Consider the following 14742-nt stretch of genomic DNA (forward strand, 5'->3'; position numbering starts at 1 on the left):
GTCTTCTAAGCCTCATGTCTAACGATTTGGGCACCAGAAACATCATGAGATAAAATGGCTAAAAAAAACTCCAGTAGTTACAATAAACCTACTTACTGGCTAATCTGGTTTTATTGCTTTGTTGACACAAGTTTATTAACTGATTAATGGTGTCCAGCTATGTACAATACATGAAAGGTGTTAACTGATGGTCTCTAGCTATGTACAATACATGAAAGGTGTTAACTGATGGTCCCCAGCCATGTACAATACATGAAAGGTGTTAACTGATGGTCCCCAGCCATGTACAATACATGAAAGGTGTTAACTGATGGTCTCCAGCTATGTACAATACATGAAAGGTGTTAACTGATGGTCTCCAGCCATGTACAGTACATGAAAGGTGTTAACTGATGGTCCCCAGATTAATGGTCCCCAGCCATGTACAATACATGAAAGGTGCTTATTAACTGATTAATGGTCTCCAGTCATGTACAATACATGAAAGGTGTTAACTGATGGTCCCCAGATTAATGGTCCCCAGCCATGTACAATACACAAAAGGTGCAAATTAAATGATTAATGGTCTCCAGCTATGTACAATACTTGAAAGGTGTTAACTGATGGCCCCCAGCCATGTATAAGACATGAAAGGTGCTAATTAACTGATTAATGATCTCCAGTCATGTACAATTAACGAAAGGTGCAAATTAACTGACTAATGGTCTCCAGCCATGCACAATACATAAAAGGTGTTAATTAACTGATTAATGGTCTCCAGCCATGTACAGTGCATGAAAGGTGCTGACACTGACATCCAGGTGTAGTGTCAGCCTGATTTCTTGATATAATAACATGCCGCAGCCAACATCTAAGTTTTGCCTATGGTAACATGTGGATTGTTCTTCAATATTTGAAGTGATATATTTGAGAATAACTTGCAAGTGTGAAACACATATCTTTGTCTTTCATCTTTATTTCTAAAATTTGTTGTTGGTATGCTGGTACCATGCCAGTGCTACATGCCAAATGTGTTCATTATAAGAAACAACAAGGAGTCATACCCAGTCCTTGGCCACGTCATATCAAGAAAGTAGTTTATGCTGATATTTAAATTCCTTCTCTTTTGGAACTGAGCTGTGAAAGTGATTTGATAGACATGACTCTGGTGGTTTCTGAGTGTAATCCAAGCTATAAAGCCTTAGTTTCTTTGTAAATATTTTTGCTTATAGTGGAAATACATGTTCCGACTTTGAGGAGAGGACTCCAAATTCACTGATGCACAAATGTGCGAGTATCGGAGGTCAACTTGATTTATATTGAATATCTGACACCAGTCAATTAATATGAATAACATTTTTATGGATTTCATCGCTGATTATTTTAGCATCCATCAGAGCAATATTTTTGTGTAGGGCACTAAAGATTATGTTTCTCATCTATCATCAACATTTGCTAGCACCATCCTTTTGCCCCCAACTGTTAAACAGAATTTGAGTTTACCTTGCAAATTTGTGCCCTCATTTCTACCAAGGTCAATGTTAGTGGATCCCAGTGAATGCGTGATATGGATAGTTTTTGTGGTATATGGCAATATGGACTGAATATATGTATCAAATGCCATAACAAAGATTTAAAATAAAAATGTTTATGTAATAAAAGAATCATACTAGTGAGCATTTTTATGCCATAAATACCTGAGCTGTGCATGGTAAAGACATGTCCTGTATATCTGCACAGTCGCCTAATGCAAAAGAATTCCCACTGGGATCACCTAAGATCCTTAGGTTTTTATCAGTAAGGATCTGTCCTCTTGAGTTCTTGGCAACATTCAGTTTTACTACGAACGATCTTGGGGCCAAGCCAGTACTCCAGACAATAAGGCCACATGGGATAGTTTTTCCACTCTTCAGGACAACATGGTCACTGGATACACCTATTGATACAAAATGAAAATTAAATTTTGCATGACAAAAATGATAAATTCCATCTTGGAGTCAAGTGCAAGAATCATACCTTTAATGACTGAAAATAATTTGTTTAATTATCTGTATTAATAAAAGAATCATATTTATGAAGAAAATTTTAATGTATTATTTGAAATGCTTTTTTTTGCCTTGGCACAAAAATAAAAGTTCTGGACAAATTTACACTGAGAATGGTTCTATTTTAGAGAGGTATTCCAATTAAAATTGTGTCCTATCTGCAAAAAATTGATTTAAACAGTACAAGAAAAACTGTCCTTGTCTGGTACCAGTTATGAAAATGACTTGTCTGATTAAAAGTAAGATCTCTGACATTGCACAAATTGGACATGCACCAATAAAAGTTCATGTTTTGGTGATCTTCGAAGTTTCCTGTCCATTTTATTTTTAGCAGTGTCTCAGATATAAAGTTTTTTAGCACTTCAGAAAATATGAAAAGCTATAACTATTGAGTAAAACAATTAAGCAGAACAATACATTAAATCAGTACCTATCAGACCTGTTTCTTGTAAATAGATCTTGATTTTCATAATTGAAAATCAAAAATATATCTGTAGGAAATCAAATCAATATCTCACTTGTTTTTACAGGTAATACAAGAGTTGTACCAAACACTATTCAGTGTTACCTTACTATAAGGTGCCTCAGTATAATGGATTCCATTTTATGTTGTGGTGGTTATAGTCATGGATCCCATTACATTATGCAAATGTAATACAATATATAAATTATGCAATAGTAATACTATATATGTATGTATGTATGTATGTATGTATGTCTCTGTGTGTCAGTTATAGTAATACCATGTGATCATGTGTATATTATGTAACAGTAATACCCTGTATACATTATGCAATACTTTCATGTGTACAATATGTAATAACATTATTATTTATACATTTTATAATATGTACACATTATGTAATACTATTATTATGTATTTATTATGTAACAGAACTACCAGTGTTTATATTATATAATTGCAAAAACATGATTATCTTAGGCAATAGCAATAACTTTCATATATTATGTAACTGAAATAACATACTTATATTATGTAATATCAATACCATGTGTATATTATTTAATAGCAACACCATGTTTATATTATGTAATAGTAATACCAGGTTTATATCATATAATCGCAATACCACCTTTATAGTATGTAATCGCAATGCCACAAATACTATGTAATAGCAACACCACATTTATATTATGTTATAGCAATAGCATATTTATATTATGTAATAATAAAAACATTTTTGCAGTATGTAATTGCAATACCACATTCGTTGTATGTAATAGCACTACCATTTGTAAATTATGCAATAACAATACCATGTGTATATTATTTAATAGCAACACCATGTTTATATTATGTAATAGCAATACCACGTGTATATTATGTAATAGTAATATCATGTTTATATTATGCAATAGCAATACCATGTTTATATTATGTAATAATACTATGCTGTTTATATTATGTAATAGCAATATGATGTGTATATTTTGTAATAGCAATATGTGTATATTTTGTAATAGTAATACCATGTGTATATTATGTAATAGTAATACCACGTTTACATTATGAAATAGCAATACCATGTTTATATTATGTAATAGCAATATGATTTTTATATTATGTAATAGCAATATGATGTGTATATTTTGTAATAGTAATACCATGTGTATATTATGTAATAGTAATACCATGTTTATATTATGTAATAGCAATATCACGTTTACATTATATAATAGCAATACCATGTTTATATTATGTAAAATACCATATTTATATTATGTAATAGCAATACCATTTATATTATGTAATAGTAATACCATGTGTATATTATGTAATAGTAATACCACGTTTACATTATGAAATAGCAATACCATGTTTATATTATGTAATAGTAATACCATGTTTATATTATGTAATAGCAATATGATGTTTATATTATGTAATAGCAATACCATTTATATTATGTAATAGTAATACCATGTTTATATTATGTAATAGCAATATGATGTTTATATTATGTAATAGCAATACCATGTTTATATTATGTAATAGTAATACCATGTTTATATTATGGTGTTGTTGTTGTTGTAGGGTTTAACGCCATTTTCAGCACACGATAGGCTATACATAGCGGCCAGTATTAATGGTGGAGGAAGAACCCAGGAAAACCCCCCGAAAGAACCACCGACCCACAAGAAGCTACTGGCAAGCTTTCTCACATACCCACATTGGCTGAATCTGAGACTCGAACCCACACAGACAGAGGTGAGATGGCAGTGATCCGTAGTGGAGAGCGCGTTAGACTACTCGGCCACTCGGGCCCCCCTTTATATTATGTAACAGCAATATCATGTTTATATTATGTAATAGCAATACCATGTTTATATTATTTAATAGCACTGCCATTTGTAAATTTTGTAATAGCAATACCATGTTTATATTATGTAACAGCAATACCATGTGTATATTATGTAATTGCAATACCACATTTATAGTATGTAATAGCACTGCCATTTGTAAATTATGTAATAGCAATACCATGTTTATATTATGTAATAGCACTGCCATTTGTAAATTATGTAATAGCAATACCATGTTTATATTATGTAATAGCACTGCCATTTGTAAATTATGTAATAGCAATACCATGTTTATATTATGTAATAGCAATACCATGTTTATATTATGTAATAGTAATACCATGTATATAATATGTAATAGCAATACCATGTGTATATTATGGCATCATGTTTATATTATGTAATAACAATATCATGTTTATATTATGTAATAGCAATAACATGTGTATATTATGTAACAGAAATACCATGTGTATATTATGTAATAGTAATACCATGTTTATATCATATAATCACAATACCACATTTATAGTAAGTAATAGTAATACCATGTTTATATTATGTAATAGCACTACCACATTTACATGATGTAATAGCAATACCATATTTTTATTATATAATAGTAATACCATGTTTATATTATGTAATAGTACTGCCATTTGTAAATTATGTAATAGCAATACCATGTGTATATTATGTAATAGCAATACCATATTTTTATTATATAATAGTAATACCATGTTTATATTATGTAATAGCACTACCACATTTACATTATGTAATAGCAATACCATATTTTTTATATAATAGTAATAACATGTTTATATTATGTAATAGAACTACCATATTTACATTATGTAATAGCAATACCATATTTTTATTATATAATAGCATTACCAAATTTACATTATATAACAGTAATACCATGTGTATATTATGTAATAGTTATTCCATGTTTATATTAGCTAATAGCAATACCAAGTTTATTTTATGTAATTGCAATACAATGTGTATATTATATAACAGTAAGAGATCATCTTTCCTGAAAATCATGTATTGATCAACATATATACATTGCATGCAGTCTTTAACACGGATTTTCATTATGATGATAGAGTTTGGTCCCACAAAGATTTCTGTACCATTGTATACCACAGTATTTTTGTAAATATAGTGGATCAATTTGTGACAAATACAACTATTCTGGAAGTATTTTGTCCAGAAAAATGAAAACATACTTTAATTATCATAAATTGTTTTAAAAAGGTTACATGGGTAAACCAGTATACTCTACATACTGAACACCTCTAACTGATGATATTACCACTACTGGAAAAGTGGCATCTACACCTTGCCATATGCTTAACACAATCTCAGCAAAACCAAGCAATACAGATTTAACCTACTAGTGACCGAGTCTTTAAGGAGGTTGAAGCCAGAGCGTTCCTTTATTTTCTTTTCTGCAAAATTTCTAAGTCTTTCATCAAACGAGCTCAGAATCTGATTCGACTCCACCAAAGTTACTCGAACATCATCCTTTTTCTTTTTGTACAGTCTGGTGACATCCTGGAAATTGAAAAAAAAATATGTAGTTTCAATTTGTGAAAAAATGTCTTCAAAAAACAAATTATACAGGAATCTTTCAAGAACTATATATTTAGAAGAAAGTAATAACAGACATGTTTGACACTCAGCTGATGATACATGAAAATGTATCTGCCATGTTAGTTAATGAACCATGTACTTTGATAAAGTTTTAATTATATTGTAGTCACATGTTTTGTAACTGTGCAATTAGTATCTCAGTTATTTCTATCACTGCCAAGGTTTTATTTTGGTGACTGGGATAAAACTTTGTTTTGGGAAAAAACGTCAGGAGTATATTGCTGGAATCATACATTTTGCATGACTCTGAAATATTTTACAGTTTGTTTATAGGGGCCTATTTTTGGCCCCTGAGGATCCCCAAAACATCCCTGCACTAAATACTGTACAAAGAGCGTGACATCTTTATTATTGTAAGTGCAGTGTGATCTGTCTAGCATCACAACAGTGCTGATGTATCTGTCTTTCAATCAAGCTATCTCTTTTCATGTCAATATCTTTTTTCATGTCAATATCTCTTTCTTTATCACTGAACAATTTATGACACAACACTTCCTGTTTAATTTGCCCTTATATAGTGATGATGCTTGTGAAAAGTATTAATGTTGGCTCATCATATATGGCCACAAGCAGTATGTGTGTATGTGTGTGATGTGGATTTTCAACATAGCTTTATAAAAAAATCAGTCATAACGCTATGATGTCTGCAGTGTGGCAGTTGATAGCCATGTCTAGCATTGAGGCATCACGCTTCAGACATGTAGCATCATGTCCCACTCAGTAACGTTATCCTGACACCAGGCCGACTAGTCCTAACACTAACTTCTTAATGCTGAGCATCTAGTGAGGCAGTTGCTAGTACCATTTGTATAATTCTTTGTTATGACTCATCTGTGGTTTGACCCAAAACATCTTGCATCTGATGCGGACCTCTAACACTAGACCACTGGAGTGGTCTGCAACAAGAAGTAAACAGCTAAATTTAAAAACACATATCCATGTGCTTCTGAAGCCAGAGCCTCTTGGGTTGGACTTCCCACGGGGGGGGGGGGGGAGGGGAATGTCAGCTGAGTAATGGTATGGGCATTTGTCTTTTTATACTCTTTATTTACATGGTTAAATGGTGATAATCTTTACCAATGTTAAGCCATGAACCTGGTACCAAGTCTTCTGATCAGTCCAATAAATGTTGCATGTATAAAGCTGAGTTCTCTGGCCCAGTAAATGTATATGGTTGTGGATGAGGATTTCAATAGTTTCCAAGTTAGGACACAGTAGCTAAGTGTGTGTGGAGTGCAGATGAACACTGGGATAAAATGTCACTTGCATCTATGTCTTTCTGTGTGTAAGTGGATACACTTTTATAAGGTGAATAGATGCAAATATTATGACCAAGAGGCTAAGTCTCTGCTGGTAGGGATAGACCCTATGGCAAACATTAGATGCATGTTTTTACATTTGACTTCTCATCAAAGTAGTATAAAATACTGAGGCAATGTGCTGGGGTCCCAATCTGATGTGTTGAAGCTTTATCATTGTTTACACATATTAAATCTCTGACCATTTGAAAGATACAATGCCAGAGTTTTTTGAATTCAATCAAAACTAGAATTTTGAGTTTGAAAAGCATGTAGTACGTCTTTCACAATTTGATCTCCACTGTGAGGTTCAAGTGACCTGAGTAGGTCCATGAAAGTAATAACTGCCCAAGGAAATGTCAGCTGTGTGCATTTCATACCTATGACAAAATACAGCGGTCAGCTTAGGACAGGTGATGAGGTCTGCAAAATTTGGTCAGGAGTTTTTACTTCAAATCAGGAGAATTTTCTATATTTAAATCTGCATGTCATCTCATCACATCAGTCCTGCTGCCTTTCAAACTGTCCTTTATATGTAGCACAAACATTATTTGCCTTCCTTGGTTGATCAATGCCTAGATTACACTTGTGCCAGCCTCATTATGTTTTATGTCAACATTAAGGAGATTGTTTATCATTACAGATTCCAGGTTTCCTCTTGAGTCAACCTGAATGTTCCTCTGAATAGAAAATGTTCTTTCAGTGTTTGCATTAGAATGTGGCAAAGTTAGTACACTCTACCGAGTCCATCAAGAAGTTTAAATTGTTTCCTTCCTGTGGGTAGATTCAGGTTGCTATCTGCCTGTCAAACTGCTCAAGACTGGTGCTACTGGCTTGAATTTGGGAAGTTATTCTTAAAATCGACTTTACAGGAATGGCATAATAAATATTCATGTCCCTTTGAACCTGATTACAACCAGTGAAAATCCTGTTTCAACCTATTATTCAATTTTGTGGAAAATTGCTGTTTAGATTTTTTATTTTTAGCATTGAGAGATATAATTAGACACCTCAACAAACTTTAAATACCCAAACCAAACTGACCTTTTTGATGCCACTTGAACTCTTAATGACTAATCCAACCATAATCCATTAACATCTTTAATCCTTTACAAGTTACTTCAGATCACAGTATAATCCATCACAACAAACCTGAAACAATGAAGCCAAACCCTGCTGAAAGAACCTATTAGCAATGTTAATTGTTTTACATTGCTTGAGTGTTGTAGTAATCCAACCAAGATCCACTGAAGTCTTTAATCCTGAATTACTACCGATCAAACAAAGTGTCTTCCAATAATTAATTTTAGGCTATTGTTTTCAAATTAGCTATTCAATTGGCATGTTAAGCAAGTTTGTAGTCACATGTTCACAGGAAAATGCTCCCAGCCAGGAGGTTTGACAGGAGTTCAAATAATTTCCCTGCTATGACAACAATAACAAAAACACAACTGGACATGCAATTTCTCTCATTTATGCTTCACAGGTGAAACAAAAATGGAACCTGGTCTTCCAAGTCACTTTTGACATAGGGAAAAACTTAAACTTTACTTAATGAATTCAAATGGAGTATAAATCTTTTCTAGTTTTACCTGTTCAACAAAATCATAGAGTTCTGCCCCAAACTCAATACCTGTTGGTCCTCCTCCTACGATTATGGTATGAAGCAGTCTCTTACTCTCTGACTCATCAATACCTGGTTGAATTGACAACTCAAAATTATTGAGGATTCGGTTACGGATCTTGCGTGCATCTGCCACCTCCTGTCAAATACAACAAAATCTGCCTTAGTGGGCATAAATCCTTGGCTAAATCAATCATCAAATTTAAGGGCACCTTTACATGGTGGATATACTTTTGTGGTCCCTCAAGTGCCCCTATATATTGGTGTGTGTGTGTGTAATTTGGATTTTTAATGTAGCTTTAACAATGTTTCAGTCATACAGCTACAATGTCTGCCGTGTAGCAGTTTATAGTGATGTCTAGCACGGGGCATCATGCCGCAGACATGTAGCATGATGTCCCACCCAGTCACATTATCCTGACACCAGGCCAACCAGTCCTAACACCAACCTCTTAATGCTCAGTGCCAAGCGAGGCAGCGGTTAGTACCATATTTGTAAGTCTTTGGTATGACTTGGCTGGTGATCAAACTCATGACCTCCCACATCCAAGGCGAATGCTTTAACCACTAGGCCACTGGAGTGGTTCTATATACTGGTTTCACTGTAAATGGAATTCATCAATGTAAAAACATAAAGTTCTAATTACATACTAAATATTCAACAAATAGCCTGGTCTAGTGGACAAAGGTTAGTAAAACTTGATCTAGACCATTACAAGTCAATTTTAGCTGGTTCAATATGGCCAATACAATAAAATTTGAATTATCAATAATTTGTGTATGGTCCCAAGTTTATACAGTCAAGATCTCAGGCTGAGTGGAAAAAAGATGAAATTAGTTTTAAGGTGCTAGACTATTCACTGTAGGGAGATTACAATAAAGTATCCCCTGTGTTGAAAGTGTATGACTGCTTACAGCTTATTGGTTAAGAGGACATTTCTTACAATAGTTTTGATTGGTTGAAGGCACTACAGCTAAGTATGATGGCAGACAGTCCTGCATTGTTCAGTATGCTGCAATCTTTTACATCTGAAAAGCCAGCAACAGATTTGAATCATCTAACATCTTGTGAATGCAAAAAAGGGGATCCATGATTAGTCACTTGGTAAAGCATTTGACTCATAATCCTAAGATTCAATACCCACCATGGCCAGCCCTGGTCATCTGCCCCAGTATGTCCTCATGAAAGATACATAGCTCCCATTTCCTTATGATGATATGGCCAATACTACTACTAGTGATGTTAAAACCAACAATGACCCCTCCCCAAAAAATAAGATGATGGGAATTCAGGCCATCATGTTTAAAATTCCCATGGTCAGAGTATCATAGCATCAAAAATAAGTTTTGTTTATTACTAAAATATCCAAAAATCTGGCCAGTAAATTCTACCCAAGACTAGTAGCTTTTCTTAAAAGGCACTGGTCCCATTGGCCTGTATAAGACTTTGGGAGCCAAATTTTTAAAATGATGCTACTGTTAATGCAAATAATCAAAGTGGTATATTCTGCACAATTTTATAAAATATGTTGAATTGTGAAGATTGTGTTAATTACCTATCAATATTTATTCCTCAATAACAGTAAAAAAAGTATATGTCAGTGGACTTAAACATAATCCAAATAACTAAAAAGTTAATACTGCTAGATGCTTTAATTTAATTTACTGCATGCATGTATCGTGAGAGAAAAAAATATTACCCACCTTCAAAAAGAATGCATGCTCATGCACACCAGGTACACCAAAAGTATTGTTTAATGCTCCAACTCCAATCACGATTTTGTCATATGAAAGTTCATATTTCAGATCTGGTTTAAGAACACTCTGACAGTGTAGAATCTGTCTTAAGAAGTCCAAGCTTTCCGCCCATGACAAATGGAAGTGATCAGTCTGCCGAAACCCCAAATTCCGGATTGGTTCAATGATTGACCTGTATTGGGTAAAATAACAACATATCAAGATTATTTAAGAACACTTCTATTATATGTGAAGTTTTACCTTATATCTACAGTACAGTTTTTTTAATCCAATTATCCATTCACTCTAACTTTATAAGGTATGTAATAATATGAAATGTTAAAATGGATCTAAAGTTAAAATTAGCAATATTCCTCTTAAAGTGGCCCCTCTGTAACCTGTTTCCTTCAGAAGGTTTGCTCATATTTTATTCTAAATAAAGCCAATCTAACAATTAGCAACCATTTCAAGAAGGTGAACTTTGGATACAATGTGTATGTTTGGCTGATTTCCCCCCTTACCAGTTTTGATACCATAGTATGACAAATATATTGAAGTTATCACTGAATAAATGCACACAAGGAAATCCACAAATTGTTTCTTATTTTGCTTAAAGACCATTCCTACATTAAATAAGTCAATTTCTGATATTGACATTAATCTTTATCTAACAAAGCTACAAAGTAAATAAGTGGATTAATATTAAAGTACACATACTTTCTTTAACATACAAATGCATTTTGTTTTATTTTAATCATAAAAAGAGACAAATTTCATATAGTAACATTATGTACTTCCGGTTATTACATTATGAGAGTCACTCAAAAGAACAAATAATGCTCCACTTGCAAAAAAGACCTTGTACCAAAGTCTGTCCAATTCTGTTGGGGTTGGGGAGGTTTCATATATGATAAATGTGTTGTCTATTTTTAGCAATGGTGGCCATATTTGATGGCACACTGGCATAATTTGTATAACTTGATAAATATGAAAGGCCTTCATGCAAGTTTATGTTATGTCATGGTTAGTATAATTCTTTTGAAAAGTCTTAATAAGTCATTGAAGGTTTTTATATTAGTAATGTGCCATGGTCTGTGCAGTCTGCAGTTGGACTTGACTTAAAAACTACTACATATAAATACGGTAGTTACGTTCCAGCTTTTGCTTTAATTAATCAATTTTCCAACTTCTGAGCATTTTTATCAGCCTAGATTTTATGACATATATTACTAATCTTGATATAATCAATGTCAAAAGAGGTATTTTTTTTCCTCCATTTTCTTCCTTTTTAATGTTAATCAATTTTGACCTCTGACAGGGACTTTTTTTATCTAATGAGGGAAAAGGGTTAATAGTTACATTCCTTATAATAATCAAGTATATGTAATTATTTTCAATTAGTAATTTCTTAACGTTAAGATAATTCTAAATGTCAACTTGCGTTTGTGACAGTGATCGTCAATCTTGATCTCTATAAGGAAGTATAAAAATAGGTCTTTTGTATTTGTAAATCTAGTTTCCTCAAAAGAAAGCGACTGCAATAATTATTTGATTGTGAAAATTGTTTCTTGAACTCTAAACTAATAATGATAAGTAAGAGCTATTATAACATATATAGACACATACATTTGCATGGCTCAGTGTTAAAGAGTAAATTCCACACAACAAAAATGTCTCTAACTACTTTGGTATACATGTACTCTTGGAATTCTGATTACATCTGCATGCATAATTGTGTTGGAAGCCTGATTGTTAGAGGTTAAAGGGTTCTTTATGTTATGGTATATGTGCAAAAAACCAGAGACTATGTAATAAATCCACAGAAAATTCTAATATCACTCACCTAATTACCTAATTAACAGCACTTCATCAACATAACAGCTTCTCTAACAGTCTTAAGTCATTACCATAGTGATTCGATTCTATACATGTAGCTGAGCAGAGGGGTTTAAAATTACAAATTGTGCACAGACAGACACATACACACAAAGATAATTAGACACAAGAAAATTATATTGACCTTAAGTGCTATGTACAGACACATAAAAAGTTAAAAACATTATTCCTAATGCAGATGGGCCTTGTCTGTAAAGCTTAGTTACATATTAACTTGAGATTATAAAAGCTGGACCTTGTCAAAGATGGATTTATATAAATAATGGACACAAATATATAAAACTACTCTATCCCACTTTATGTACAGGTTAAGCTAGCATGTGTTTGTTTTACCTGTTATACCTGTACGACATCATCATTTGGAGGCAAGTCAAAACCCCTTCTAACTGAAAGGGTCTCTACAATGGCTGGCCAAACTTTTTGGTCCCAAGAATATCCAATTTTTTAAGTGTTATTCCATCCATCCCATCCCATCCATCCATTAGCCCTTATGTTTTTATGACATAAACTCATGCACAATGTGCAAAGAAAACTTAGATCTGCTGACACATGATGTCCTAGAACATCATGGTCCAAGCTGTTCATTCAACATTGGATTTGAAGTGTATAGCATAGACTCCGACCTGTCAGTGCATCATGCCATGAGCAGAATTAGCTCTGGTTCAAGTGAACCATCAAAAACACTAAATTAAAATTTTCCCATATAAAAATTGTAAAACATTTCAATGTTAAAATAGATAAATGAGGCCTCTCTCAGCAAAATAACCACCTTTGTAAACTTCAACCCAAAAAACAAGAAATACTACATCCACCCAAGCATGTGATGACAAGTCTTGGTCTACAATGTTCATAGTTATAGTAGATGTCACACAGATCATGTGAGCGCATTAACTGCTATAAATTTAAAAACATATTTTTATTTTACAATTTAATCATAATACAGTTATAACAAAGTTTATTCAACTGTGATTTTTGAGTGATCTGCACATTAATTGACATAAAAAAAATTCCAGTTGAAAATTATTGATCATTATAGACTTTTAAAATGGCAGTTCAGCATTACACTGGGTCAAGAAAGTTGATATTGGATTAACTAATACCAGTGCATAAGGAATCAAGGTATGATAGTATGAAGAAAGCATGTGCATTTTTATTCATCTCCTGTTTGGATGTTCATCTATGAATGGGATAGAGATGTAACATACAATTAGCTTTATTCTTAACTTGTACATATGGCATTTCTTCAAAATGATAATTTAGCATAATGTGAAATTTAACTAAAATAAATCTGAATTGACAGACATATTTCTACTGTCTTTTACATATATGAAAGAACATATTTGTATGGAAAAATAGGTATTATGTATTAAATGAAAAAAAAAACATGATAAACCATACCAAAGATATATAAAAAATTACATAATTGCCTCCAATTTATTTGTCTTGTTTACCGTTTTTTTTACTGCCATTGTTTTCCCAGGCTTTCTTGATACAATATTAAATTCCATAAATTAATATGCAATCAATACAAATATTAAAACTAATTTGACCATGTTACATAAGGGACTGTGAGAACTACTCTAGGAAGTCTATACTCAGGGAATACTTTATACATAGTATTGCATAAAATGTACTCTTGGGTTATACTTGCCTGAATTCCAGTGTTCCAACTGTTGTGCTGCACAGAAGAGGTGTAAAGAGAAAGTGATTCCGTGGACTGACAACTATCACATCATACTTGCACTTATCAACGGATTTCAGAACACTGTAGCTTGCCCAGCCGGTTCCAAGTACTATTAACCTTTTGCGTCCTGTGTCAGTGCTTTTCATTCTTAGGCATTGGTTCCACAACTGTGAAATCATTCTTTGGACTTCCTTAGATTTTCTTAATACCAAATGCATCCTTAACTTTGCTGTATATACACAGATAAAAAGGTTAGATCTGGTTCGTAAGTCCATTGCAATTTAATTCCCACCCACCCCTGCAAAAAAAATTGCAACAAGGTCATTATATCCTAAGTTACATTGAATTTGCTAATATATAGAGATTTCTGTATGGTATTGAAAATGGAAGTCTATAACTGTACTTCTCTAAACAATGTTACTTTATTAAGAAAACAGTCCAGTAACATAACACATGAGATTAAGAAAGCTGACTCACTAATGACAGCTT

At 33.0% G+C, this 14742-nt stretch overlaps 1 protein-coding gene across 1 annotated transcript in view; it reads right to left on the reverse strand.

Moving 5' to 3' along the window:
• The window catches only part of LOC149776897 (uncharacterized), a 33063-nt gene extending 18367 nt beyond the window's left edge, over positions 1-14696 (reverse strand). Inside the window, exons 1-5 of the mRNA XM_089941596.1 lie at positions 14221-14696; positions 10641-10866; positions 8905-9075; positions 5756-5915; positions 1677-1915 (exon numbers count right to left, since the gene is read on the reverse strand). Coding sequence (XP_089797722.1) covers positions 1677-1915; positions 5756-5915; positions 8905-9075; positions 10641-10866; positions 14221-14528 — 1104 coding nt within the window. The 5' untranslated portion in view covers positions 14529-14696. The remainder of the gene's footprint in view (positions 1-1676; positions 1916-5755; positions 5916-8904; positions 9076-10640; positions 10867-14220) is intronic.
• Between the last annotated feature and the right edge of the window lie 46 nt (positions 14697-14742).

This window comes from Sinohyriopsis cumingii, chromosome 18, assembly GCF_028554795.1.
Source record: "Sinohyriopsis cumingii isolate HCF-2022 chromosome 18, ASM2855479v2, whole genome shotgun sequence".
NCBI classification, from domain to species: domain Eukaryota; kingdom Metazoa; phylum Mollusca; class Bivalvia; order Unionida; family Unionidae; genus Sinohyriopsis; species Sinohyriopsis cumingii.